General features: G+C 47.7%; 1 protein-coding gene and 1 pseudogene across 1 annotated transcript; both read left to right on the top strand.

Annotated features, from left to right (window-relative positions):
* Window positions 1–8,100: 8,100 nt before the first annotated feature.
* MLNR (motilin receptor) lies at window positions 8,101–13,361 on the top strand. The gene is given in 5 exon segments (XM_067016898.1): window positions 8,101–8,139; window positions 10,793–11,005; window positions 11,237–11,309; window positions 11,312–12,184; window positions 12,973–13,361. Coding segments are annotated over 5 exon segments (1,587 nt in total).
* A 3,983-nt stretch (window positions 13,362–17,344) lies between these two features.
* On the top strand, window positions 17,345–18,931 carry LOC131743534 (glycine cleavage system H protein, mitochondrial-like; annotated as a pseudogene).
* Window positions 18,932–27,766: the final 8,835 nt, after the last annotated feature.

The following is a 27,766-nucleotide window of genomic DNA, read 5'->3' as shown; positions in this document are numbered from 1 at the left end:
TCAGCATCAACCAACAGGGATTACAATGCAGTTGAAAAGAAAATTGGTTACTGCTGCGATATACAACGATTTAAGGTAATTACTAAAATTATGACTGAGTATCATTTACCAGGATATACCAGAATTTTAGGAATTTCATGTAATTTCTAAAATGTGTATATTAATAACGTTTGCCCATATGATACAATCTAAGAAGTTTTATCACCTCTTATTTGACCATGCTTCCCATGTAGTTCAACATATTAAATAAGCCTAATTAGTTTGATATCCCTCTCTCTGAGATGGAGAAAATAATTTGAGGTGTTCCAGGGACCCTTTGGAAAACCTCAAAGTTAGCTAGAGGTCAAATGAACTTCATTTAGAATTTGATCTTTGGGAATTTTGTCAAAAATATCAAAAAATTTTAACCAGTGATAATAAAAGATCTCAATGGTAAATACAGATCACTTAAAGAAACTCACAATTACCCAAAGTAGACTGGTATTTTAAGAAACCTTTGGGCTTCCCTGGTGGCGCAGTGGTTAAGAATCCGCCTGCCAATGCAGGGGACACGGGTTCGAGCCCTGGTCCGGGAAGATCCCACATGCCATGGAGCAACTAAGCCCGTGAGCCACAACTACTAAGCCCACGTGCCACAACTACTGAAGCCTGCGCGCCTAGAGCCCATGCTCCGCAACAAGAGAAGCCACCACAATAAGAAGCCCGCGCACCGCAACAAAGAGTAGCCCCCTCTCGCCACAACTAGAGAAAGCCCGCGCGCAGCAACGAAGACCCAATGCAGACAAAAATAAATAAATTAAAAAAAAAAAAAAAAACCTTTGTCCTCTTAGAGAACCAAATTCAGGTTTAGTACCACTTTACCTTTAAAATTCATTTTCTTAATTAAGTTCAATCGTATCTTAGCCAATCCTGACCATGCACAAAACTTTCGCTGTTCCTCCTCCACAAACCTTCCACAATTTTTCGGTACCCATATTAATCTGTCCCTCACTTTCTTTTCCATTCATAAACAACCAGCTCTAGGACAAAACCACCTTTTTCCCTTTAATAAAGTGCATTTTCATTCCTCATACCTTCTTTGCTGAAAACACACGTCCTACATCTTTGCATATTGAAATCTTACCCTATAATTCTTAACCTTAAAACCTTCACCTCTAGTAAAAAACCAAGAAGCAAGTAATTGTAAACTGAGTGTCATAACAGCATTTCGTAACTGACAAAGTTACACTCTAGTCTTCCTCTCCTAAGAAGGCAAAGGTAGGTAAACTTAGACCTGCCCAGCAATTAATGTTCTAATATTTTATCCTATTTGAAATGACCCAGCTATTCAATGAATTCTCTTCTTTTAACTTAGTTTAGTTTCAAGTTACAGAAATCTGGAGAGACTATTTTAGATAGACATTCCCCCAATACAATTAATTATTCCTATAGAGTTTACCTAAAACTCTTACCTCATTTATCTCTATTTTATTTACTTAAAAGCTTTGTCATATGGTTATTTTTCTTGCTGGCATACGTTGTAATAGAAATAATGTCATTTGATTTCTAATAAACCTAGGTACAATAAAAGTATTGTACTTAATGTTGATGACTCTAAAAACATGTCTACATTAATCAAACCAACAAGCTTAAGCTAACTTTAATACCAGATATTAATTCAATACTGAATATTTCCCAGATCATGTAAACGCAAAATTCATTCTGGCCAGTTTTTTATATCTGAGTATTTATTTAAATGCTTCATCTCCTTTAAGCCAATTAAATAGAGCTCTTTTGCAAATTAATTTTGACAATGCCATACATCTATAACATGTATAAACACACAAACACAGGGACCTCAGAGTTCCCATTCCAAAATTTCAGCCACGAATCGGGTACAACAATCTGAACAGGTGAAACCCATCAGTTACAAAAGAGGTTCAATTTATGGGCTTCCCTGGTGGCGCAGTTATTGAGAGTCCGCCTGCCGATGCAGGGGATATGGGTTCATGACCCGGTCCGGGAGGATCCCACGTGCCGCGGAGCGGCTGGGCCCGTGACCCATGGCCGCTGGGCCTGCGCGTCCGGAGCCTGTGCTCCGCAACGGGAGAGGCCACAACAGTGAGAGGCCCGCAAGGGGTTCGATTCAAATTGGGTTTCTGGCAGGTGGGACTAATCAAGGTCATCTGTCTAGATGGCTAAACCCTTTTTTACTAATATTTATACAAAAGACACTTCTATGTCTATTCGTAGCTTTTGGTGATTTTAGGAACCAAGTAGAATCTTTCTCTTCTTCCTGGGAATGTCCCACTCTTGGACAAGAACAGACAGGTTTGGTTTTGTTTCTGTTCCTTTCCTCCATTTGACATTAGTAAAAAGTTTTAAATATCACAAAACTGATTTGACTGTAAATGGAGAAAGAGTATCAAACAAAATGAAACAAAAAACCCAAAGAACAAACAGAAAATGCTAAATAAACCCTCAAGTTTGGTCCTGGGGTTTTACATATACCAATGACACAGGTGACCCTAAATTACATAATTAACACAACAAGGATAGCCGAACATGGTGCACAGGGGCCCCAAGATAACCCTGCCTAAACCGCTTGTGGACATCCTAACAGGTACTGTGGCTACACATTGTTTCAATAAAATATCATCTTCCTTTCACCCAGGGGCCCACAGCTGTAATCAGATCCCTTATCCAAAATGCACCTCAGAGGACTTTCTTTTGGGATAGTTGAAACATTTCCCATTTTTAAAGACAGAAATTCAAGACAAACAAAACAAACTGTACACACACAAATGACGGCATCCAAAGCAACAAATGAACCGGTTCGCAAATGAGGTAAAGGTCCAACAACTCCTTCCTCTCTCCAGCAGGCTACCCCACTCAAATACAAAACCAATTGGCTTATTCTGGAGAAAAAGCCCCAAACAGAGCGGAAATAAAGTTCCCGGCTGTACACACCGGAGCGACTTACCCTATTGTAAGGAGCCCGGCAGCTCCCAAACGCCGATTCCTGGCTCCAACTGCCAAAAGCACGGGCAGCCAGTGCTGCTTTGGGGCATTCTGAAGGGAAGATCCTCAAGACGAGGGGTCCCGGCAGCTGCTAGGGCCTTACCCGGAAATTCCCCAAGGCGGGCTGGGAGCCACGAGTAGCAAGGCTCCTGGCTGGCTGCGCCAAAACTCGTCACCAAGTCCAAGCTGGTACTGCTCGCCACACAAAAGGCCGACAGACTGAGCAACTTGCTTCAGAAAGCCAGCAGACCAAGATGGTGAAGCATCTTCCCTGAGTTAGAATTCAAGCTTCCTTTTTACTAAAAGGGGAGGGAGTAAAGGCAAACACTTCCGGGTCCCCAGTCCGCCTCCAGAGGGGCTGGTTAATTTCTTCCTCCCAGCAGTCGTTCACAGGTGGGCCTGGTCAAGATGTTTCTCCTGAGCTCAACAAAGGTGTTTTAGCTTAATGCTCATTACCTGGGAGGCAGGGTTCCCAGAGATGGGCCATTATGTGTAATTTAAGCTTATAGGCAAGGTCTCTTTAGTGACTACTTTGTAATAGAATACAAAGGTTCTTCTCTATTACAGTTGGGCCGAAGAACCTCTCCTCTCCTCCAGGCTGACCCTACACTCCACCTGAGGACCTGGTGGTACTGTGGCCCGCCCCCAGGCACCTGTGCAGGTGCAAGAGGCTGCAGCCTAGGGGCAGCTCCCTAGGGAGGTGAAGGTGAGCGGCAAGGGTCTGCTCAGTGATGCCTCAACCCTACACGTCAAGGGTGTCAGGAGGTAACAAAGGCTCCAGGAGCATCAAAGATGAGGAGGTGGGGAAACTTGACCTGGAAAGGGTGACATTTTTCCATGCCCTTAAAGGGCAACCGGGATGGGCTCTTGAGAGAGAGAGATGGAGCGAAGGCAGCAGTGAAGGCATAGGGGCCAGAAAGCACAAGATTTGGCCAGAGAGAGAACTAGATGGGGGCTAGTTTGGCCCCAAGGACAGCCTCATTCTTTTGTTATTATTATGATTAATAAGAAGAACTGATAGTTATAGAGAGCTCACTATGTGCCGGTCGCCGAGCTAAGGACTTTATGTGTTCTTGCTGGTACAATCCAGTGAGGTGGGTCCTGTATTAGCACCTCTATTTACAGGTGAGGAGTGGGAGGCTCAGAGACATTAAGTAAGTTGCCCAAGTTCACATCCTAAGCGGTAGACCGTGCCCCCCGGGAGGACTTCGGCATCCAGACTCTTCATCTCTCCGTTCAGGGTTCCCTGAGGAAGATCCCCGCACTGACCCCAGCACGGAACATTCAGGGATTCCCCAAGGACAAACTTCCTTCCATCTCCGTTCCGTTCCCCAGAAACGCAGTGAGAACACTCATATTCCTAGTTCCTGAGACAGAAAGTTACACCTATGGGTCCCCCTTAGGAGCTAAAAAATAATCAACGATACAAACTCTGTCCACCTAGAAGATGAATACTGGGGTGAGGGTTGCCCAGAAAACTCTCCTTGTTACTTTACGCAAGTGTTCCTTACTGTATGTCCACGGCCACTGTGGTGCCCCGATAGGGCTCTGCTGAGGTCTGAAGGGCAGATGGTGTTTTGTTTTGTATTTTAAAATTTTATTATTGATTGATTGATGTTTGGCTGGGTTGGGTCTTCGTTTCTGTGCAAGGGCTTTCTCTAGTTGGGGCGAGCGGGGGCCACTCTTCATCACGGTGCGCGGGCCTCTCACTGTCTCAGCCTCTCTTGCGGAGCACAGGCTCCAGACGTGCAGGCTCAGTAGTTGTGGCGCACGGGCTTAGTTGCTCCGCGGCCTGTGGGATCTTCTCAGACCAGGGCTCGAACCCGTGTCCTCTGCATTGGCAGGCAGATTCTCAACCACTGCACCACCAGAGAAGCCAGATAGTGTTTTTTAAACTCAAAAGGAGGGAGATGGGAGCAGATGACTCAGGGGGGTACTTGGAGGTGTTTTCAGATGTGCACTTCAAGTCAGTTGCATCATAAACAATGGTTAGAGTGTTCCTTATTTTTAATTTCATCTTTCTGAACACGTTGGGATCTCTGCTACTACAGAGCAGTGAGACTTGTGGCTTACATCTCCCTGTCTCCTTAACTTGGAGGCCAGCACCACCCTTCAAGCAGTGGCGGCTCCACAGCTGTGAGACAGCTGCGTCCCTGTGGCTGATGGCTGTGGAAGTCAGTGGAAGGTGCCACTGACTCCGTCACGGCAGAGAGGGCATGTGAGGGGAGCCTAAGCTGGGCCCAGGTGAGCTGCTGCATTGTGGGAGGAGGATGGTCATTCTTGACCACAGACTGGGTCTCTGCATGTCCTATTCCCTCTTCCCATCCACCGCCCCCAGGGACTTGCCCCCTCTCTCCCACCCTCCTTGATCGCCGTGGCCATGGTGAGCCTGTCTCCCTCTCAGGAGAAATGGAGACCAAGAGGAAACTGCTAAAGCAACAGCTGCGGAGCAATAGGCCCCCAAAGTCTTGCCTTGAATTTGCCCTGCCGTGTCCCTGCTGTGCAAAGAGAAACGTGGGAAAGCCTGAGGCCCCGGCTCCATGCATCTGTCAGGTCCTGGAGGTGAGGTCTGGCCACGACTGGCCCCTGGTCTTCTCTGTCAGAGGCTCCCCCACCAAGGCCAGCTTTGCCATCTCGGCATTGGATTAAATAAGATGCCGCCTGCTAGCACCTGGAGTCTAGAGGTGCCAGCAGGTCGTGCCAAGGAAGCAGGGGCTGGGCGTGAAGCCCACACCACCTCTGCGCAAGCGAGGAGGACCACGGGAGCAGGCACAAGGCGGCCTGTCCACAGGGGGCAGCTGCTGCTCAGCCTGGATTCCATGGCCTGGGGGCAGTGTGGGACCAGAACAGATCTTCCCCTTTTGCAAGACAAGCTGGAAATCTGGAACTCCACGTGAAATTTCCCGACTCTAGGAGGTTGGCTCAGAGTGTTATGGGATGTGGGTCAACAGCTGTACAAACTCACTTTTCAACCTCTGCCTCATATCCTGCTCTTCTATGGAGAAAAGAGTATAAAACCTATGGAGTTTTTGCAAGTTTCAACAGGTACACTGAAATTTATGGATGTAATGCAATTCCTAACGCCCCTCAAGCCTTCCGTATCTTTTCAAATTAGGTTTTCTCTGGATATATATCCAGGAGTGGGATTGCAGGATCATATGATAGCTGTATTTTTAGTTTTTTAAGGAAACTCCATACTGTTTTCCACAGTGGCTGCACAAATTTACATTCCCACTAACAGTGTAGGAGGGTTCCTTTTTTCTCCACATCCCACTCCTGGGCATATATCCAGAGAAAACCATACTTTGAAAAGATACATGCACCCCAGTGTTCATGGCAGCACTATGTACAATAGCCAAGACATTGGAAGCAACCTAAATGTCCATCGACAGAGGAATGGATAAAGAAGAAGTGGTACGTATATACAATGGAATACTACTCAGCCATAAAAAAGAATGAAATGTTGCCATTTGCAGCAACATGGATGGACCTAGAGATTGTCACACTAAATTAAGTAAGCCAGACAAAGACAAATGATATGCTTATATGTGGAATCTAAAAAAAAATGATACAGATGAACTTATATACAAAACAGAAATAGACCCACAGAGATAGAAAACAAACTTATGGTTACCAAAGGGGAAAGCAGGGGGAGGGAAATATTAGGAGTTTGGGATTAACATATACACACTACTATATATAAAATAGATAACCAACAAGGACTTACTGTATAGCATGGGGAACCATACTGAGTATTTTGTAATAACCTATAAGGGAAAAGAATCTGAAAAAGAATATAGATACATATATTATATATATATATATATATATATATATATATAACTGAATCATTTTGCTGTACACCTGAAACTAACACAACATGGTAAATCAACTATACTTCAAATTAAAAAAAAGAAAACAAACTTTTGTCTCCTTCCATTTGTTCACAAAATCTGGTTTCTGGAATCCAAGCTGAAAGACACTTTCCTAGCAGAAGCCGATCACACCAACCACTCCTAAGGTTAGTTGTGCTATGGTCTACATAGCAAGAGGTCCTCTGCCTGTGGCCTCATGAAGCAGACATACTTCCATTTATTGGCTGCATGACCTAAGGCAGCTTCTCTATGCCTTGGTCTTCTCATCTATAAAATGGACGTACTAAAAGTGCCCACTCAAAAGGCTGTTGTTAAAGACTCAACGAGTTACTATATTCAGGTACTTGAAACAGCGCCTTGCACACAGCATGTGTTAGATTTATTTTTCTCCAGAACATACCAACATGTGAGGTCTCCAGCCAGGGGTCAAGTGCCTATTGAGGACACCAAACCTTTGCTTCCAGGGAAACAGGGGGACAGCAAGGCCAGACCTAGACTCAGTTTTGCCCCGCACAATCACCAAGTGTGGAGGTAGAGGAGAAAGGTATCCACACACCTTGGACTACTGAGAACTTCCTCTTCCTCTCCTCAGATGAAGTATGAAGTCATGAGCTGGTGGATGACTTAGAAATACAAAGTACGGGCTTCCCTGGTGGCGCAGTGGTTGAGAGTCTGCCTGCCGATGCGGGGGACACGGGTTCGTGCCCGGGTCCGGGAGGATCCCACATGCCGCGGAGCGGCTGGGCCCGTGAGCCATGGCCTCTGAGCCTGCGCGTCGGGAGCCTGTGCTCCGCAACGGGAGAGGCCACAGCAGTGAGAGGCCCGCGTACAGCAAAACAAAAAAAAAAAAAAAAAGAAATACAAAGTACAAGAGGCTTTAGTCATTCTTCAAATGTCTGATCCTGTTTCTTCCTAAAACATGGAAGGCCAAGCCATTATAATAGGGTTCAGATCTGCCCTAGGGGCCAAGTCATGCTTGAACCAAAACATAACAAAAAGCCAGCCATGAATCTAATTCTCCATTTCCAACCAGATTATCAAGGAATGCTTGCTGAGTACCCACTATAATCAGAGTACTGTTCTCAGCTGCTGGGAATTGTAAAGAAAATAATGGTACCTGGTTCTGCAGAAGCTTATTCATTCCCGGAGTTAACAAATATTTGTTAAATTCTCACTTTGTACCAGGCACTAGGGAAAGATTAAAGCCTACCTTCTGGATCACGTGATGTCGGGAGATGGAGCGGGGCAGATGACAAACAAAGAGGTACGTAAATTCAATAGTAGGTCAGTTGGTAATAAGCTATACAGAGAAAATACAGCAGAGCAGGGGAGTGTCTGAATGGAGGGTGTGTAGTACAGAACAGTCAGAGAGGGTGGAGTTGGCATTCGTGAGCCTGATGGTGCAGACACTGTCTGAGCCCCAGTTAGCCTTTCTCAGAGCTGCTGTGGTGGTGGAGAGAGGTGAGGGAGCCTTCAGCAGAGGTGGGCAGACCACCAGGCCATGGAGCAGAATGGATCAAAGGAAAGAGACTCAGGGGGCTGCAGCCTGTGAGAGCCAATGGGAAGGTACCAGGTGTTCCCAGGAGCATCACTTGAGTCAAAGGAAGAGACCACAAATTCATTGGCCACAGACCTCTCTGCCTTTGGGTTAGCAAAGCACCTGGTGGCCAAGCGGGAAGGGGACACTGAACTGGAGTCTAGCAAATGCCAGCCCGGTTCCCCCAGGAACTGGTACAAAGCTAGGTACCCCTAAGGGCCTTTAAGCCACCTGACCCTCCCTCCCCATCCACCTGGGCCCCCTTAGGGAAAGACAGGGCAGGGGGAGGAAGCCATTGGAGAGGACAGGATGTTATTATCCAAGAGGACTGAACACTACCCAGAGGAGCTGTTTAATTCACCCAACTGGACACTGCTTTACTCAGGCTGGATAATTGTTTCTTGCTGCCCAGTCGGTGAGAGTCCAAGGCAAGTTGAGATCAATTAGAGACCGCTGCTTAGGAGGAGGAGGGAAGGAGGGAGGGAGGAAAAGTGGAGAGAGTGAATGCAGAAACTCTTTTGAGTTTTGCTGAAAACATGGAAATGATCCAGAAGAGGGAGGAAACTTGATGCAAGAGAGAGAGAGACTTTCTAAAGTGATTTCTAGAATTTTGAGGAGGTGAATGAAGTGCCAAGGGGCGGAGTTGACTTCGGGCACAAGTACCATCCACTCATTCATCTGTCCAAGGGGTGGATGGGTCGGGGGAGCATGTAGTTCTCTTCCAGCTGTTTCTATTCTTTCCAGGAATTGGAATGCAAGGTCATCACCTGAGAGCGAGGATGGGGAGGAGGTCTTGGGGATTAAGGAGAGAGGAGGATGTACAAAAGAGTGGTTTGGGGCTTCCCTGGTGGCGCAGTGGTTGAGAGTCCGCCTGCCGATGCAGGGGACGCGGGTTCGTGCCCCGGTCCGGGAAGATCCCACATGCCGCGGAGCGGCTGGGCCCGTGAGCCATGGCCGCTGAGCCTGCGCGTCCGGAGCCTGTGCTCCGCAACGGGAGAGGCCGCAACAGTGAGAGGCCCGCAAAACTAAGCATCCAGCTAGAGGTAGTGAATTTCAAGTGAAACAACTCCAGGTACTTGGGAGCCGGCACAGGGTCAGCAGAGGGCTCCACTTAACCGGGGTTAGGGTTGTGCTCTCGTAAGGAGACAAATATGACAACAGAGAAAAGAGCACACGGGGAATTGAGGGTGTTTTCCTGGGGGCGATTAGTATTGCTCTCGGACTTTAAATCCATTCAAGTGGGGAAGCGTGGACTTGAGGCAGGTGAGGGACAAGGAAAAGGTAGGAGGAGAAGCCGAATGGAGGTCCCAGTGCGGTTGAAGGATTGTAGGAGTTGAGGTATTAGAGAAAGTGAGCTAGAAAGACAGGGGGTGGAGGTCAGAATTTGGGAGGGCTGAAACTGAGATGAAGGCGAGCTCCCAGGTCCTGGTAATGATACGGTGTAAGGGATGTACACAGGAACCGCTGCCTGACATGTGGTGGAGGACAAGGCCATTGATAGAAAGGAGAGGCAGGGGAATCGTGCAGGGGTGTGAATTTTAGGAGGAGTGCTTGAGCGAGTGAAGGTCAGGCAGCAAAATTCTCCAGAATGAGGGTGAGCGATGGGGCAGGGGGCTGCAGAGGGCAGAGTGTGAGGAAGTTAGATTCAAAGGTAAGTTTCAGGACGGCTGGGAAGAGCAATGATGAGGAAGGTGACAGGTACTCCTCCTCGAAGCCCGTGGCTCTGCTTGTGAGAGAGGACCACGGGGAACGGGGGTGGGGGGGGGGAATGGGAGGCACTAGAGCAAAGCCTGGTTTCAGTTCCAGAAAGCGGAAGGGAACCTTGGGAAAAGTTGAGGATTTAAACCACAGTAGGATTGATGGAAAAACCACTAGAGGAGTGTCCATCCATGAAAAGATAAAAAACTCAGTTCTAAGGACTTGAAGATTAAATGGGAAGCACAGCACGAAATACATCCTGAGTTCTCAGTGTCAGCTATTGTCATTAGGACCACAATGAATTGACTCATAAACCAGTTTTTAGTCTTTTCCCCAGAATTTTAGTTCTTTCTGATGTTGGCCAATACTCTGCTTTATTACATTTATAGCATATTTTGTACACAGGAACCAAACAGCACACGTTTAAGTACTCAGAGGTAAACGTAAATACTTAGGCCTTGTTCTTCAAAATGAATAGACGTGGTCATATCCACAGATTTCAGAGTCATAGACATCGTTGAAATTACTTGGTCAACTCCATCACCGCTTGAAAATTTACAGAAGAGGAGAACTGGCTGGGCAGGCAAGACTGGGGCTGATGCGAGATGATTCGGCTGTAGAGCCACGACCAGAACCCGGAAGGGGCTTTAGATTCTGGTCTAGGCTCCTCTCCTATTATTAGTATTGCGGCACCTTCCCGAACCGCCAAGACGCAGCCGCCAGCCGAGGTCCCTCAGAAGGTCCCCCTCTGAACCCAACATACAAAAGAGCCCACGCTCCGCTGGGTCCAGTAACCAACCTCGCTGGGGTTCAGGAATCGCTTCCCGCGTCTGGGCGGGGCTCGTCCGCGGCGGCCGCCTCCCGCGTTCAGTTGGCGGGGAGGGAAGCGCCTGGAGTACGTGGACTACCACGGGCCTGGGAGTAGGATCGGGGCCGGGGCAGGCCGGGCGGTGGCTGGGGGCGGGGACTGCGCTTCGCCCGGTTGGCAGCCCTCAAGGCGGGCCCTGCAGTGCCGCGTTCCCGCGCGGTGCCGCCGGGCTCGGGCTGTGCAGGCGGCAGGGGGTTGCCGCGCCCAGCGCGCACCGGCCGCCGAAGGAAGCGCTTTTGCCGCGGGACCAGGCGCTAGGCTCCTGGCCCGGCCCGGGGGCGCGGCGCGGCCGTGGGCAGCGCCGAGAACCGCAGCGACGGCTCGGAAGGCGCGGGGAGCCGCCGTGGGCCGAGCTGCTGCCTTGCGACGAGCGCCGTTGCTCGCCCTTGCCCTTCCCCCTGGGGGCGCTGGTGCCGGTGACCGCCGTGTGCCTGGGCCTGTTCGCCGTCGGGGTGAGCGGCAACGTGATGACGGTGCTGCTTATCGGGCGCTACCGGGACGTGCGGACCACCACCAACTTGTACCTGGGCAGCATGGCCGTGTCCGACCTGCTCATCCTGCTCGGGCTCCCCTTCGACCTGTACCGCCTCTGGCGCTCCCGGCCCTGAGTGTTCGGGACGCTGCTCTGCCGCCTCTCTCTCTACGTGGGCGAGGGCTGCACATACGCCACGCTGCTGCACATGACGGCGCTCAGCCTCGAGCGCTACCTCGCCATCTGTCGCCCGCTCCCGGCCCGCGTCCTCGTCACCCGCCGCCGCGTCCGCGCGCTCGTCGCCGCGCTCTGGGCCGTGGCGCTGCTCTCCGCCGGGCCCTTCTTCTTTCTGGTGGGCGTCGAGCAGGACCCCGGCAGCTACGCGGTCCAGGACCTTAACGGCACCGCGCAGCTCACCCCCGCGCCCCGCGCCTCGCCGCCGCCCTCACTCGTCGGGTCCTCGCGGGCGCCACCGCTGCCCCAGCCGTCGGGGCCCGAGGCGGCGGCGGCGTTGGCGGCGCTGTTCAGACGGGAGTCCCGGGCGAGCCCGGCGCAGCGGGGCGCGCTGCACGTCATGCTGTGGGTCACCACCGCCTACTTCTTCCTGCCCTTCCTGTGCCTCGGCGTCCTCTACGGGCTCATCGGGCGGGAGCTGTGGAGGAGCCGCGGGCCGCTGCGAGGCCCGGCCACCTCCGCTCGGGAGAAGGGACACCAGCAGACGGTCTGCGTCCTGCGCAAGTGGCGCCGCCTCTGTTCCAAACACCCCAACCCATGGTCCAGGCTGTGTCCCCTTCCCCTGTCTCCCAGCCCTCGGCGCCTCTTCTGGCCACGTTTCATTCTGTCGTTCTACCCCAGTCTCCACCTGCTTCTCCTTCTAGTCTCCAGAGAAAACTATCTCCCTCCTCCAGGGGCTCTGGGTCACCCCAGGCGTCCCTTGAGAGTGGGATATCCGGGTCCTGTAAACAGCAATTATTTCCCAAAGCCTCTGTGATCAGCGAGCTGGGCTGATCCAAGATGGATAATTGCAGGCTCTTAAGCCAACTGCCTGTCTCTGTTTGATGCTGCAGATGTGGAATTACAGAACCCTGGAGAAGACGGGATAGATCATGTTAAGATAAAGTTTCTTTACTTAATGTTATGTTATCCTGAAGACTAAAGTGAACCATGCCCATATCAAAAAAATAAAGATTGTGCAGAGTTGTTTCAGAGTTCTTTTCAACCGAAAAGAGAACATGTCTCCGAAGTGGGTTTGTGGAAGGAGGCCTGCCAGAACAGCTTGTTAGTAGAAATCGCTCCTTCTGGTTTATGTCAGGCGTTTATAGTAAATGTATGAGCTGAATATTCAGCTTTAAAGCTAATATCGATGCTGTCTGCAACCTGGTAGTTTTTCTGGGGTGGAGATTTGGCTAGGCAAGAATTTTATTTATTTTGCTGTTACTTATTACTTCAGATGGTCTCCTGGGGATGCTTATTTGTTTTCGGATGCTTTAGCTAATCCTGGCGCCTATGTCTTGTTTTGCAGTGGTGGTAGTTCTGGCGTTTATAGTTTGCTGGCTGTCTTTCCACGTTGGCAGAATCATTTACATAAATACCAACGATTCCCGGATGATGTACTTCTCTCAGTACTTCAACATTGTTGCCTTGCAACAATGTTGATAGAAACAATGTTTCTATCTGAGCGCATCCATCATCCCCATCCTCTACTACCTCATTTCAAAGAAGTATAGCGCAGCGGCCTGGAAACTGCTGCTAGCCAGGCGGTCCAGACAGAGAGGTTTCTGCAGAAGCAGGAAGCCTGAAGGGGACCCTGAAGGAGACACGGCTGGCTGCACCGAGACCAGCGCTAATGTACAGACACTGGCAACCAGTATGGCCAAACACAGCGCCTCATCCCACAGCTCTGGGACTTAAGGGAAAACAGGTCTGCACGGAGAAAAGAACTGCGAGGGGGTAATTGAAGCTGTTAGGGAGAATCAGAAAGAGTGGTTGACATTTTGCAAGTTGGTCAGCAACTTAGCATTATTATTATTTTTTTAACAAAGGTATGAAATGTAACCGTACCAGTCTCTCTGGTTTTCCTTTCATGTACCGCCCTGGGGACGTTCATTTTATCCTCCTGAAATCCCACATCACAAAGTGTTCTCTGGGGAGGTTTTGTAAGTCCTCATTCTTACACTCTGGGGAAATATGACCACTCATTTTCCAGCTAACAAGTGATCCAGAGAGATGCTGCCGTAAAAGTGATCACCTGTGAGGTCAGAGGTGTATTTTGTTTTATGTTTTGGATATAAATGTGATAGTGCATCTACAAGGAATCCAGGATGATGAGAGTTTTAATCCAAGAAATTACTTAATGCTTCTATATGGCAGCAAAAAATGTTTAGAAACAAGTGAAAGGAATTCTGGGTAGAGTCCAGTGTTCAGGGGTCCCCCCCTCTCTCAGGCTCAGAGCAAATCATTAAGTTTAGGCACAGTACCCTCTTTCAGAACCTGGGTACTGAAGTCTGAGGGCAGGGGAGCTGCAGCAGGATGTGGCTTCCACGAAGAGACTGTTGATCACATTGATAAGAGCTTTAATATGCCTTATTCACCTCAGCTTGGTGGGATAAGCAACGATGGAACCAAGTCTGGGGCCTGAGTCTGAACTCTTAAGAGCCTTACCCACTCCCACCCCGAGAAGCTGCACTAACAGAAAAAATGAGAGTCAATGGATGTACTCAAGGGTGAGAGAGACTGTGCTGGACATTCTGGCCAACAACTCTGTAACTCTGTTTTAGTTTTTACAGTTTAAAACATAAACCTGTTTTTGGAGGGCTCCTACTGCCTTGCTGGACTCCAAAGGGCCCCAGTCAACCCAGGGTCTTATGAGTGGCGCCCCCTGAAGGTAGGCAGGATACAACTAGGTCAGCTGTAAACTACAAATGGTGACTCCATAAACAAGGGTCTGCTCCACATGCTGACAAGGTCCTGTTGCTTTTTCATGTGATTGACTATGTACAGTGCCTTCAAGTCCCCTTGAAGTGTCCTAACAGCCTGGCCCTGCCCTCAACTGGTGCGACAGTGAGGAAGTCCCCCGTCTACACTGTGTTTCTTCCAACTTGGGGCAGTGGTCCCTAAACTGTGTTCTGTGGATTCTCAGGGAGTATTTGAAAAAAGGATTCTGTGGTCAAATATGGCAGAAGAACAGTGCATGCTGTATCCACCTTCCCAAGAGTCACAACACAAAATATCCCATCAGAGGCTCTGAGAAGTTGTATAATATTTTAGATATAGAAGCAAAGACATCCCCTTTGAGTTTTCTTGTTCAGATTCTAGAAAAGAGGGATTTGCATCACACTTTCCTGTGACCTAGGTGTGTTCCCAGGTGTGAGGAGGATCATCCTTTCTTGCCACTGGGTCCCTGAGATGGAGTATCTGATTCCATTCCTCCTGTGGATCGCTGAGCACCTGTTTTCAAAATGCCGATCTCACCCATTAGTGGATCGTGAGATGAGTGGAGTGTGTCACATGTTTCTTTATTGGGCTGCAAACAGAATAGAGAATCAGTGCATCACGTGTAGTGAGGCTAACTGTTGTGTTGTGAAACTTTTGTTTCAATTATATATTGGTTGGTACCTTTCACGGTTCATAAAATAAAATGCATTCTCATTGTGGGTTATGAAAAGCTGTTCTAAGGTCTAAACTTGTTCTCTACCACAGAAGAAAGTGTCCTCTGGTGTTGACAACTGGCTATAAAGGGGAGAGGCGTCCTGGGAAGACTCGGGGTGGCCAAGTCAGGGATCACTGGAGAGGGATGGCCGAGCTGTGGGCCTCCCTCCGCCCTGGGGATGGTATCCTGGATGCTGTGTCTGGGACCTCTTGCTGCCCTCGGATGAAGATGTGTGCTGGGTCCCTGCAGGGCTCCTTCTGTAGAACAAGTCGCCTTTTTTAGGGGAGGAACCAACCTTGGGGAAGGGTTTGTGTTTCATTCATTCACTCCACAAATATTCACCAAGCAACTGCTAAGTGCTAGATGTGTATGTCAAAATACTCTAGAAACATTAGTCCATGTCATGGTGTTGAAATCAATCAACTTTTTAATGGTCTTTTTTGCCTTGAAATGTGTGATTGTTCATCTAGACTAACCTCAGATTCAGCTCACAGGCCAATAAAAGCACTCACATCGGATGGACCTGCAGAATTTCAGGTTAGCATCATCTACACGACTTCCCTCCACCTTTCTATAGGAGACTTTCCCACTTCTGAAGCAATTGCACAGCACCTCCGAGGACCCAGGAGGCCAGGGGACATGAGAGCAATGTGTTGATGATGTTTGAAAGTCTGACCATGGCCTCTCCTACCATTTCTACCCAAGTAACAGTAACATTTGCTAGTATGTGGAACCATTCACGTATAAGTATTAGTGATTGTACAAGTGTTTTAAGTGGAGCTTTAATAAAAGGCTTTTCTTAAATGCAGCTGTGAGGCCATTTTCAATTGTGAGCCAACTTTCTAAAGATTCAGAACTCTAAATATTACAAAGAACCTAGTCAGCTCTGAGCAGCCTTCCAAAATCAGCATGCTGCTCCTAGCAGCGCAGGAACCTTTGTCATCGAGAGGCGTGTGCTCTGTGGGTGGCATGCTTTGTGGCTGTCACTCAGCGTGCCCCCCACTCTGTGTAAGCTACAAGGAGGTGACAGAGGCAGACTCTACTGGCGGCCTTGTTAGGAAAACAACACACACACTTTGGAAAGATTAGCAGACGCTTGTGTAATAAAGGGCCAAAAAGTGCCAGCCGGACCAGGAGAGCTGAGAGTGGGCAGACAGTCGGGCGATGCTCTATGTGAATCTTTTTCACGGCACTTGGTCCGTCACACCTTGGGGACTGGTTCCCAGAGTTTGTAACTTGCTTCCTAAGGACAGACTGTGCTTTATCCCCCTTGGCATCTCTTGCCCACAGGTAGATATGTGTTGAACTCAAGTGGACAGGGATCTTCACCCCAGTGGGTGGACAGAGATGGAGGCTGAGTAAGCAGATGACTGGGACGTCCATTCTGAGCCATCGGTCAGCCCGAGGGAAAGGACAGGGGCGAAAAGGGCACACAGGGGGCGTGGGTGCTGAAGGGAGTAGAGGACAGGGCTCTGAGGAAGAGGAGAAGAGGGAGGCAAGGGCACTGGTGCAATCAGGATTTGGAGCCTGCAAAGCGAATGAAGCGGGGTCTGGGGAGGCTGAGCCTGGGAGGCCAGCTGGGACCAGTTAGGTACTGTAATCCAGGCACAGGGCACTCGTGGGGTAGAGTGGTGACACTGGATCAGTAACACAACCAGGTTCAGCACCTCCCATCACCAAGACGCCGGCAACCTCGTGGCCTCAGAACAGGGAGCACCCCTTTCCCCATCCTCAATCCCCAGTGCCAGGCATCCCCACCTTATTTTCCTGCATCTGTGCCTTTGCACCCCACCCAGCTCAGGCAGGCCCACAGCATGACGGGTCCAGTAATGACATCTCCTCTCCCTCATCTTTGCAGCGAGTGTGCAAGTCTCAAAAATGTTCCAATAATTCCTACGACTTATGATGATAGAGATAAAAAAACTTAAGAAAAAATTTTTTTTGAAAACCTGCAGTTTTCAAAGTCGTGGTGTCTTAATTTTACTATAATGGTTATCCCTGTTCATAACTGGAACATACATAGGGCTCCACGTGATCTGTTTCTGTCTTACTTCCACAATAATTCATTACTTTGTCATTACAGTGATTATTAGCGCCCTTCCCTCAGGCTTTTTAGTCCCCTCTGTAATTCTCTACAGCAAACTTGGGCACGCGTGAGAATCACCTGGAGGGAGAGTTAAAACACAGCTTGCTGGGCCTCACCCCCAGAATTCCAGATTCGGTGGGTCTGGGCTGGGGCCCGAGAATGCGCCTTTCTCTCAAGTTCCCGGGGGATGCTGATTCTGATGGTGTGGGGACCACCCTCGGGGAGCCGCTACGGTAGATGGTTGCTACAGAAAATGGGCGGCACAGAGTAGTGGCATGAGCATTACCTGGCGTCTTGTTAACATGCAGACTTTCAGGCCCCACCCCGAGCCATCGGCGTCAGAACCTGAATTTTAACAAGAGCCCCAGGCGCTTCCGACGCACATTAAAGTTTGAGAAGCACCAGTCGAGAGGCTAGACCGACGGCATCAGAATCTCTGGGAGTGGAACCCAGACGTGGTTTTTACAGCTCCTCAGGCGATTCCAGTGTGCAGACAAGACTGCGAACCATCAGTACGCTCTCCCTCACCGAAATCGTTTCCATTCCCTCTCCACCCTCTCCCCCGCCCCACCCCTTTCCTCCCTTTCCCCGTTATTTACCTCAGGATAAAGGAAAAGATACGAAGACAGTAAACAAAGATACTGCAGGTGGCTTTGGGCGGTGGATTCGTGGGAAAGTCATTTATGTTCCAGCAGAAACTGTGGAATGACTGTGGTCCGGCGATGGCTCCCTGACTCCTCAGCCCCCCGGTCCCCTGAACGTCTCCCGCCCACGCCGAGGTCCTTCCACGCACGGGCCAGGCTGAGCCCACGCTTCCTCGACTGCTCCTTTCCGTCACCAGGCCTCCACCCTGTTTCCTGCCCTTCTTTTCCCTCAAGTCCTGACTAGCTCCTTGCGCTCTTCCTCCTTTTCTCCAGAAAAGGCCTTCTCAGCTCTTCCTGTGGCCTTCTCGGAGGCGTGAGACCCCATGTCACCTGTGGCCCTGGGTACAGCCCCGGGACTTGTGCCTGGTGCTGGTTATTTGAGGTCAGCCGGGCGGACGGGCCGGGCTGCGGGTCCCAGGGAGCGGGCCTTGACTCTGCGAAGTCTCAACAAGAGCTTGCTTCACGCTCCAAAGTCACGTCAGGTCTCCAACCTTTCAACGTTAACGTAACTGAGTCCCTAAAACTCAGAGGCTGACTGCATACGGGAGAAGAGGAAGTCAGAACTCCAACATTTTTGGTCTGTTTGAAAGATAAGGGCTGCCAGAAGCCCGGGCGCTTGGCGCAGCGAGAGGCGCGGAGTGTGCGCGCCGAGGTCTGCCGTCTGCGCTTGCGCGCAATCTCTGGGGGGCGCCGGCCCTGCGGGGAACCGCGCCCCGTCCCAGCTCCGCTCTCCGCGCGTCAATTCACAGGCGGACGTGGACAGATAACAACAGAAAACGGTGTTGCAGCAGCGGGAATCAGCAATTTTGCAAAGGGAGCTTTGGGAGATGTTGCTTACTGTAATCTGCCTGAAGTTGGGACAAAATTGAACAAACGAGAGGAGTTTGGTGCTTTAGAAAGTTTGAAAGCTGCTTATCTACTCTTCTTCCTCCATCAGAAGTAACTGAAATTAATGAAGCTCTGGCAGAAAATCCAGGACGTGTCCAAAAAATCTTGTTATGAAGATGATTGGCTGATCAATGTGACACTCAGTAACCCTTCAGAACTAGATGAACTAATGAGTGAAGAAGCATATGAGAAACACATAAAATCTATTGAGTGAAAATGGAACCCCTAAATAAACTAGTATGAAACAACTTAATCTAGCACAGTTGTCTTAAATTAGTTGTGGATAGATTTTTTTTTTTTTTTTTTTTTTTTGTGGTACGTGGGCCTCTCACTGCTGTGGCCTCGCCCGTTGAGGAGCACAGGCTCCGTGGCCATGGCTCACGGGCCCAGCCGCTCCGCGGCATGTGGGATCCTTCTGGACCGGGGCACAAACCCGTGTCCCTTGCATCGGCAGGCGGACTCTCAACCACTGCGCCACCAGGGAAGCCCAGTGGATAGATTTTTTAAAAAGCAACTTGTAGCAAAGGAAACTACGTGCAACATGTTACCAGCAGAAAATACCCCTTAACTTCCTAATGACTGCAGATAAACACTATGCATCTTTTCCACAGCACCCTGTGATTTTTAGGCTAGGCTCCAGTTTACAATACTCAGAATTCCTGAAATTATCTGTGGTAAAACTAGTTATAACAATTATGTAATTCAAGGATAACATTGTTATCTTAAGCCTTATAACAGCTTACAGCCATCCCTGGATTGGGTCAATATACTTAATGATTTTTCCATTGGAAATAACTGGCTGTGGAGAAAAGTTTTTGTTAGTTGTACAGTGTCAGATGAAGAACAATACTATCTTAATTTTGCAACATACTGTGTTTGCTGGTGCTATTTTTATACAATGAAGCTACAGCTTTGCAGGAAAATAAGAGTTTAATAATAAAATATTCAACTTAAAAAAATTAAAAAGAAATAGGCTGTAGAGGTGGTTTGGCAGGGGACAATAATGAATTCCATTTTTTTAAAATTGAAGTATAGTTGATTTACAATATTGTTAGTATGAATTCCATTTCAATTCATCTCTTTTCCAGTGACGCCATCCTTTTGTTGCATCCTCCCACAACCACTGGGAAATAGGTCACAATAGTCAAACCTTAAGAAATGCTGCAATACCATGGAAACTGTTTTTTTTTGGGGGGGGGAAGGGAATTCCCCCATGGAAATTATTTTGAACCATAGAGCTATGTTTTTTTCCCCTCCCATTTCGTAACATTCCACAGAACACTCCAGTTTGAAATACCAGAGGGAAGTGTGGGTATGAAATCAGGGCTAATGATAAAGATTGGGGAGTCAACAGCTTAGAAGTGACCATTTAAACAAGTGGTTTTCAAACTTTAGCGTGTGTCAGAACAACTGACGGGCTTCTTAAAACAGATTGCTGGGCCCCACCCCAGAAGACCTGATTCTGTATGCCTGGGCCCGGGCCTGGGAATGTGCATTCCTGTCTGGTTTCCAGGTGATACTGCAGTTGCTAGTCCAGGACCACACTTGGAGAACCACTGATGTAAGTGACAGGAATAGATGACCTCTCCAAGGAGAAAGCTGAGAGAATTAATTAATTTATTTATTTTTGGCTGCATTGGGTCTTTGTTGCTGCACACGGGCTTTCTCTAGTTGTGGCGAGCGGGAGCCACTCTTCATTGTGGTGCACGGGCTTCTCATTGCGGTGGCTTCTCTTGTTGTGGAGCACAGGCTCTAGGTGCGTGGGCTTCATTAGTTGTGGCACATGGGCTCAGTACTTGTGGCTCACGGGCTCAGTAGTTGTGGCTCACAGGCCCTAGAGCACAGGCTCAGTAGTTGTGGCACGTGGGCTCAGTAATTGTGGCAAATGGGCTTAGTTGCTCCATGGCACGTGGGATCTTCCCAGACCAGGAATTGAACCTGTGTCCCTGCATTGGCAGGCGGATTCTTAACCACTGGGCCACCAGGGAAGTCCTGAATATTCTTTTGATTTAAATGAATTTGTATTCCAAAAAGGACAGAAGACAATTTACAAAAATGCCCCCAAATAAGACAAACATTAAGGAAATGGAGAAAGTAGAAACTAAGTAAAAACTAGTGTAGGTAACATAAGATTATAATACCAGAGAGAAAGTGAGGACACGAAACTCATGCCTTGGTGTCTGGTTAGGAAGGTCACATGATTCACAGGAGACAGGAGAGTTTATCCTGTGGGGACTCCAAGATGACATCCTATAAGCTAGAAAACCATAATAAACTTTACAGCATAATAATAACCAACAGTAATCCTTACAGCAATCAACACTGAGTATCATAGGGCTTTTTCTCATCAGGCCAATGAGAAAAGTTATCTCACACTTGGAAAATGACAGAAGGTGATTACTTGATTTTTTTTAATGCCTTTTCTATTATTAGAAAATAATATGGCTGCTTGAGTAAAAGCAGGACCTTGTCAAATGGAACTCTCACTTGATATTCTGGGGGAAGGCAAATTTGTTGGCACACCTTTTTTTTCTTTAATAACACAAATGATAAAAAACAGTGACAATTTATAGCCTGTGAGATGAGAGGTTTGCAGAAACTGATAAAGTATTAGGATTTTATAGCCTGGTAGAAAAGTTACCCCAAAGGTGTTATGGTTTAATCAACCTGAAGAAAGTTAACTAGGCATATGGTATGGAGGGGGTTCAGAACAGGATGCCCCAGAAAGTACCATTTTCACATGTGGATTATTTTGAACTGAAAGCAGTCAAGACCCAGCAGACTCAGGAAAAGCTTTTTACCTCCCTCTTAACTGCCTAAAAGAAATTAGGAAGGGGCCCTGTACCAGGAAGAGAGCTACTACCCAATATCACTTTTTCTTCTGAGAGACTTATCTGCACCTCTGGCAAACATCTGTTTACCAAATATCTGCTCTTCTCCTCTTCCCATGAATGGCCCTCCTCCATTTGAAGGCCCAGACCCTTGTCCCTTTTCTCAGCTCAGGGTGGTATATAAGCCTCAGTTGCCTGGCTGCCCTTTGAGTCTCCTATCTTTGTGGCTCTCCCTTACATAGTAATTAAAATGTTTTTTCTTGTTAATCTGTCTTTTGCTATAAGGGCGTCTCAGCCAAGAACCTAGAAGAGTAGAGGGGAACCTGTTTTTGCTCCCCTACAGTATGAGCTATTTTACTTAGTCCTCTCCTTTCCAAACGTTAAGATCTCCATTCTTCAAATCCGCTCTGCACTAGGGCATGCTGCCATCACCAGAGGTTCCCTCGGTTCTGAGTTAAACGAGGGGGAGTTGATTGAGTTGTACTGGAAAACAAACACACTGATTTGTTTACATACTGACCATGGCTGCTCTTGTGACATGACAGAGACCCAGTGGCCCACACAGAGTAAAATATCTACAATTTGGGCCTTTACAGAAAAAGTCTGTCAACCCCTGAATTAAAATGAAACTTTGACTCCTGTTCCTAAACTGGTATGAAAAGTTTGCTTTTCAATATCAGCTAATGTTGGTAGATGATGTGATGCCAAAAACAACGTATGGAAGCAACTCTACAGAGGGCCAAAATACTGCTGCTAAATACCAGGGACTCAGCATCTCCAAGGGTGGGTGGGGCCCAGGAATCCAGGTTTTAACCCGGTCTCTGGGCAACTCACATGCACGTGCAAGTTTGAGACTCGCTGGGCCCTCTGGTCTAGACCGGTGGTTCTGTCCAGATTCTGCCTCAGTAGGTTTGAAGTGGGGCCAAAGATTTTGCATTTCTAATAAGCTCCTGCGTGATGCTGATGTTGCTGGTCCAAGGGCCTTAGTTTCCTTGCCTGTAAATTGGAGATGATGAAAATCTATATCATTGGGTTGTTGTGAGTATTAAATGAAGTGATGAACATATATATCCTGCTCCCACCCCTCTCAAGCTGTGTCTGCTTGATCAAGGTACTCAATGTCTTGGTCCTTATAAGTAGGGATAACAATAAAAATACCCACTTCATAATAAGGTTGCTGAAAGGAGTAAATGAGATAATATATGTAAAGTAGCTAGAACGGAGCCTGGAACATAGTAAATGCTGAGTAATGTAAGATACCATTATTATTACTATCATCATTGTTACATAAGCTGACTGATGCAAGCAGCTATTCCATCAGCATTAGTTTCCTCTCTAGTCCCTCTGAGCTGTCCTCTCAACCCTACCCCTCCCTCCAAATTCTGTTGATTTCTAACATGTCTAATTAGAGAACCTCTTCAGGCTGCTGATTCAGAAATGCCCAAACCCAGTCCAGAGGATGCCACACTAATGGGGACCCTGACCCCATTTGGACCGTGGTATCAGGCCCACTGCCTGCCCACTCCCAGGCTGCCTACGGCAGAGTGACCCAGGGTAACACAGGAAGCGGGCTTGCCCGTCCTTCCCATCTCGTGGGGCACAGACGTTCTCAGGGCTCCTGGACAGTCTTACCTTGTAGCACATTAATCTATGTGGCACCAAGTTTACTTTTCTGAGGACACCATTAGGGACAATATATGGAAAACCTGAGAAGTCATTTCTCTTTGGCAGCACTGCCCTCCATAACAAAGCAAATGTTCCACGAAGGGCATATGGATTTTGTTTTGGCTTCTCTTTGCTTCTTTGGGGTTTTAGTGCTGCCAGGAACTGCCTTCCAAGAACTGCTTAGGAAACCTTAATTTCTGGATTCAGGGTGGTGTTTATGGTTACATCTTTGCCTGAAAATGACCAAATTAGGGCCAATCCTTTGTACAAGGGTGCGCTGGCCACCAGGAGTCCCTATTGGTCCTGTGGCTGCCTTATCTCCAGGCATGCAAAAGCCATGGTCACTGGTCATGTGTGCCTTCCACATACGAGAGCAAAACCGAGTGTGAGGTACATTTTCTTCTACAAGCCAGGTATTCAGTCTCTGCCAAACATCACCAGTATCAACAAATCCAGTATAGATACTATGTATGGATGATGAGCTCCATGGGACCTCAGCTTGTTTTGCTGTGAGAGGATTCTGTCCAAATAAACACATTGCTAGGACCAAGATTCCCAACCAACAGGACCTAGAATAAAAGGAAAAGATCTGGGTTATCTATGGAGAATAAGCAAATGAAACACAAAGTGGGGAGGGATACTAATTAATGATGCTGAACACCTATTCTTTGCAGGAGCTGTGCTACCTGGAATCATTTAGTTTTCAAGAAAATTTGTGATAAACATATATCTCTCCCTCCCTTCCTCCATCCCCTCTATCCGTCCCTCCTTCCTTCTTTCCCTCCTCTCTGAATAATTCAGTCAAAAAAACCATTTGACAGGACTTCCCTGGTGGTCCAGTGGTTAAGACTCTGCACTTCCACTGCAAGGGGTGCAGGTTCAATCCTTGTTAGGGAAGTTCCACATGCTGCACAGTGCGGCCAAAAAAAAAAAAAAAAAGCCATTTGACAACCTCCCCTCCCCTCCTTTTCCCCTCCCTTTCTTTTCCTTGAAGGCAGAAGGGGCTGTAGAGGCAGCAGCACAGGGGCTGGGAAGCCAAGGAGGTAGCCACTGTGCTAGGGAGATTGGTCACATAGGGGGAATTGAGTGGGGAAAAAAAAGAAAAAAACTATATTGAGAATAATGGGAGCCAGGTTTCCTGCTGTTTGGAGAAGAGATTTGCAAGTATGGAAAGGGGGAAGGCTAGAGAAAACCCTGTTGTGCTAGACTGGAATTGAAGGTATTGGTGTGAACTCTTTTAGATAGTTAGCTAGCTAGCTATTGAGAGAGATACAGTTATATGAGTGTGTGTACATGTATTTATATACACATATATAGATATAAATGTTTTGTAGAGCTAGCCTCTCAGAGGGTCTAGTGGTAATGACATACCAGTAGCAATGAGCACACTTACTGCCTAGATCTTAAGTTTTTGAACACTAAGGAGCGGGGGATTGGAAACAAGATGGTGGAGTAGAAGGCCCTTGAGCTCATCTCAAGGTCTCATGACAACACCAAGAACACAACTAACTGCTGAACAGCCATCAATAAAAGAGACTGGAACCTACTAAAAAAAAAATTCTACATCCAAAGACATAAAAAAGAAACCAAATGAGACAGTAGTAGGGGCACACGTGTGATCTAATCAAATGCTATACCTCCCAGATGAGCAACCTACAAACTGAAGGATAGTTATATCACAGAAGTCTTCCCACAGGAGGAAGAGTTCTGAGCCCCACATCAGGCTCCCCAGCCTGAGGGTCTGGCATGGGAAGGATGAGCCCCCAGAGCACTTGGCTTTGAAGGACAGTGGGGCTTGATCACAGGAGCTCCACAGGACTGGGGGAAACAGAGACTCTACTCTTGGAGGGTGCACACAAGGTCTCATATACACTGGGACCCAGGGCAAAAGCAGTGACTTCATAGGAGTCTGGGCCAGACCTACATGCTGGTCTTGGAGGGGGTTGGGGGGAGGGTGGCCATGGCTCTCTCTGTAGTCATAAAAGCCAGTGGCAGAAATATCGGAGAGTGTTCATCTACTTGAACTCTTGTTGGAGGCAAACATCTTGCTTGGGTAATTAGGTCCAAGATCTGGCTCCATCCAGAGCCTGTAGGCTCCAGTGCCTCAGGCCAAACAACAAACAGGGCGGGAACACAACCTATCCATCAGCGGACAGGCTCCCTAAAGACATCCTGAGCCACATTTAGACATGCCCCAAGACATGGCCATGCCCATCAGAGAGCCAAGACCCAGCTCCACACACCAGTGGGCCGGCACTGACCCCTCCCACCAGGAAGCCTGCACAAGCCTCTAGACCAGCCTCATCCACCAGAGGGCAGACACCAGAAGCAAGAAAACTACAATCCAGCAGCCTGTGGAACTGAGTCTTTAAAGGCAAGTCAGAACCTACCCTGGGACCAGCTGGCCATTGGCCCTTAGATGACAGAGGGGAGTGCACTACTGGGACATATAGGACATCCCCTACAGACGGCCACTTTTCCAAGGTCGAGAAACATAACTAACATTCCACATACATAAAAATACAAATAGAAATTGAGACAAAATGAGATGGCAGAGGAATATGTTTCAGACGAAGGAACAAGATAAAACCCCAGAAGAACAACTAAGTGACATGGAGCTAGAAAATCTACCCAAGAAAGAGTTCAGAGTAATGACAGCAAAGATGATCCAAGAACTTGGGAAAAGAATGCATGCACAGAGGGAGAAGTTACAAGAAGTTTTGAACAAAGAGTTAGAAAATATAGACAGCAACCAAACCGAGTTGAAGAATACAATAACTGAAATGAAAAATACACTAGAAGGAATCAATAGAAGAATAAATGAGGTGGAAGAATGGGTAAGTCAGCTGGAAGACAAAGTGGTGGAAATCATAGCTATGGAACAGAATAAAGAAAAAAGAATGAAAAGAAATGAGGACAATCTAAGAGACCTCTGGGACAATGACAAACACACCAACATTCACATTATAGGGGTCTCAGAAGCAGAAGAGAGAAAGAAAAAGCCTGAGAAAATGTTGGAAGAGATAATAGCTGAAAACTTCCCTAACATGGGAAAGGAAACAGTCATCCAAGTCCAGGAAGAACAGAGAGTCCCAGGCAGAATAAACTCAAGGAGCAATACGCTGAGACACAGTAATCAAATTGAGAAAAATTAAAGATAAAGATAAAACATTAAAGGCAACAAGGGAAAAGCAACAAATAACATACAGGGGAAACTCATAAGGTCACCCACTGATTTTTCAGCAGAAAGTCTGCAGGCCAGAAGAGAATGGCATCATATATTTAAAGTGATGAAAGGGGAAAACCTACAACTAAGAATACTCCACCTGGGCTTCCCTGGTAGCACAGTGGTTGAGAGTCCGCCTGCCGGTGCAGGGGACATGAGTTCGTGCCCCGGTCCGGGAAGATCCCACATGCCGTGGAGCAGCTGGGCCCATGAGCCATGGCCACTGAGCTAACAAGTCCACAGCCTGTGCTCTGCAACGGGAGAGGCCACAACAGTGAGAGGTCCGCATACTGCAAGAAAAAAAAAAAAAGAATACTCTACCCAAGTAAGACTATCATTCAGATTTGATGGAGAAATCAAAAGCTATACAGACAAGCTAAAGCTAAAAGAATTCAACACCACCAAACCAGCTTTACAACAAATGCTAAAGGAACTTCTCTAGGTGGAAAAGGCTGCAACTACAAACAAGAAAATTATGAGAAGACCTAAATAGACACTTCCAAAGTAGACATACAGATTGCCAACAAACACATGACAAGATGCTCAACTTCACTAATCATTAGAGAAATGCAAATCAAAACCATAATGAGGTATCACCTCACATCAGTCAGAATAGCCATCATCAAAAAATCTAGAAACAATAAACGCTGGAGAGGGTGTGGAGAAAAGGGAACACTCTTGCACTGTTGGTGGGAATGCAAATTGATACAGCCACTATAGAGAACAGTATGGAGGTTCCTTAAAAAACTAAAAATAGGGCTTCCCTGGTGGCACAGTGGTTGAGAGTCTGCCTGCCGATGCAGGGGACACGGGTTTGTGCCCTGGTCCGGGAGGATCCCACATGCCGCGGAGCGGCTGGGCCCGTGAGCCATGGCCGCTGAGCCTGTGCGTCTGGAGCCTGTGCTCTGCAACGGGAGAGGCCACAACAGTGAGAGGTCTGCGTATGGCAAAACAAACAAACAAACAAACAAAAACTAAAAATAGAACTACCACATGACCAAGCAATCCCACTACTGGGCATATACCCTGAGAAAACCATAATTCAAAAAGATACATGTACCACAATGTTCATTGCAGCACTATTTACAAAAGACAGGATATGGAAGCAACCTAAATGTCCATTGACAGATGAATGGCTAAAGAAGACGTGGCACATATATAAAATGGAATATTACTCAGCCTTAAAAAGAAACAAAATTGAGTTATTTGTAATGAGGTGGATGGACCTAGGGTCTGTCATACAGAGTGAAATAAGTCAGAAAGAGAAAAACAAATACTGTATGCTAACGTACATAAATGGAAACTAAAAAAAACGGTACTGAGGAAC

Source organism: Kogia breviceps, chromosome 16 (genome assembly GCF_026419965.1).
Source record: "Kogia breviceps isolate mKogBre1 chromosome 16, mKogBre1 haplotype 1, whole genome shotgun sequence".
NCBI classification, from domain to species: Eukaryota; Metazoa; Chordata; class Mammalia; order Artiodactyla; family Physeteridae; genus Kogia; species Kogia breviceps.
The sequence above is the reverse complement of the archived record's forward strand: the minus strand, read 5'-3'. Positions and strand labels throughout refer to the sequence as shown.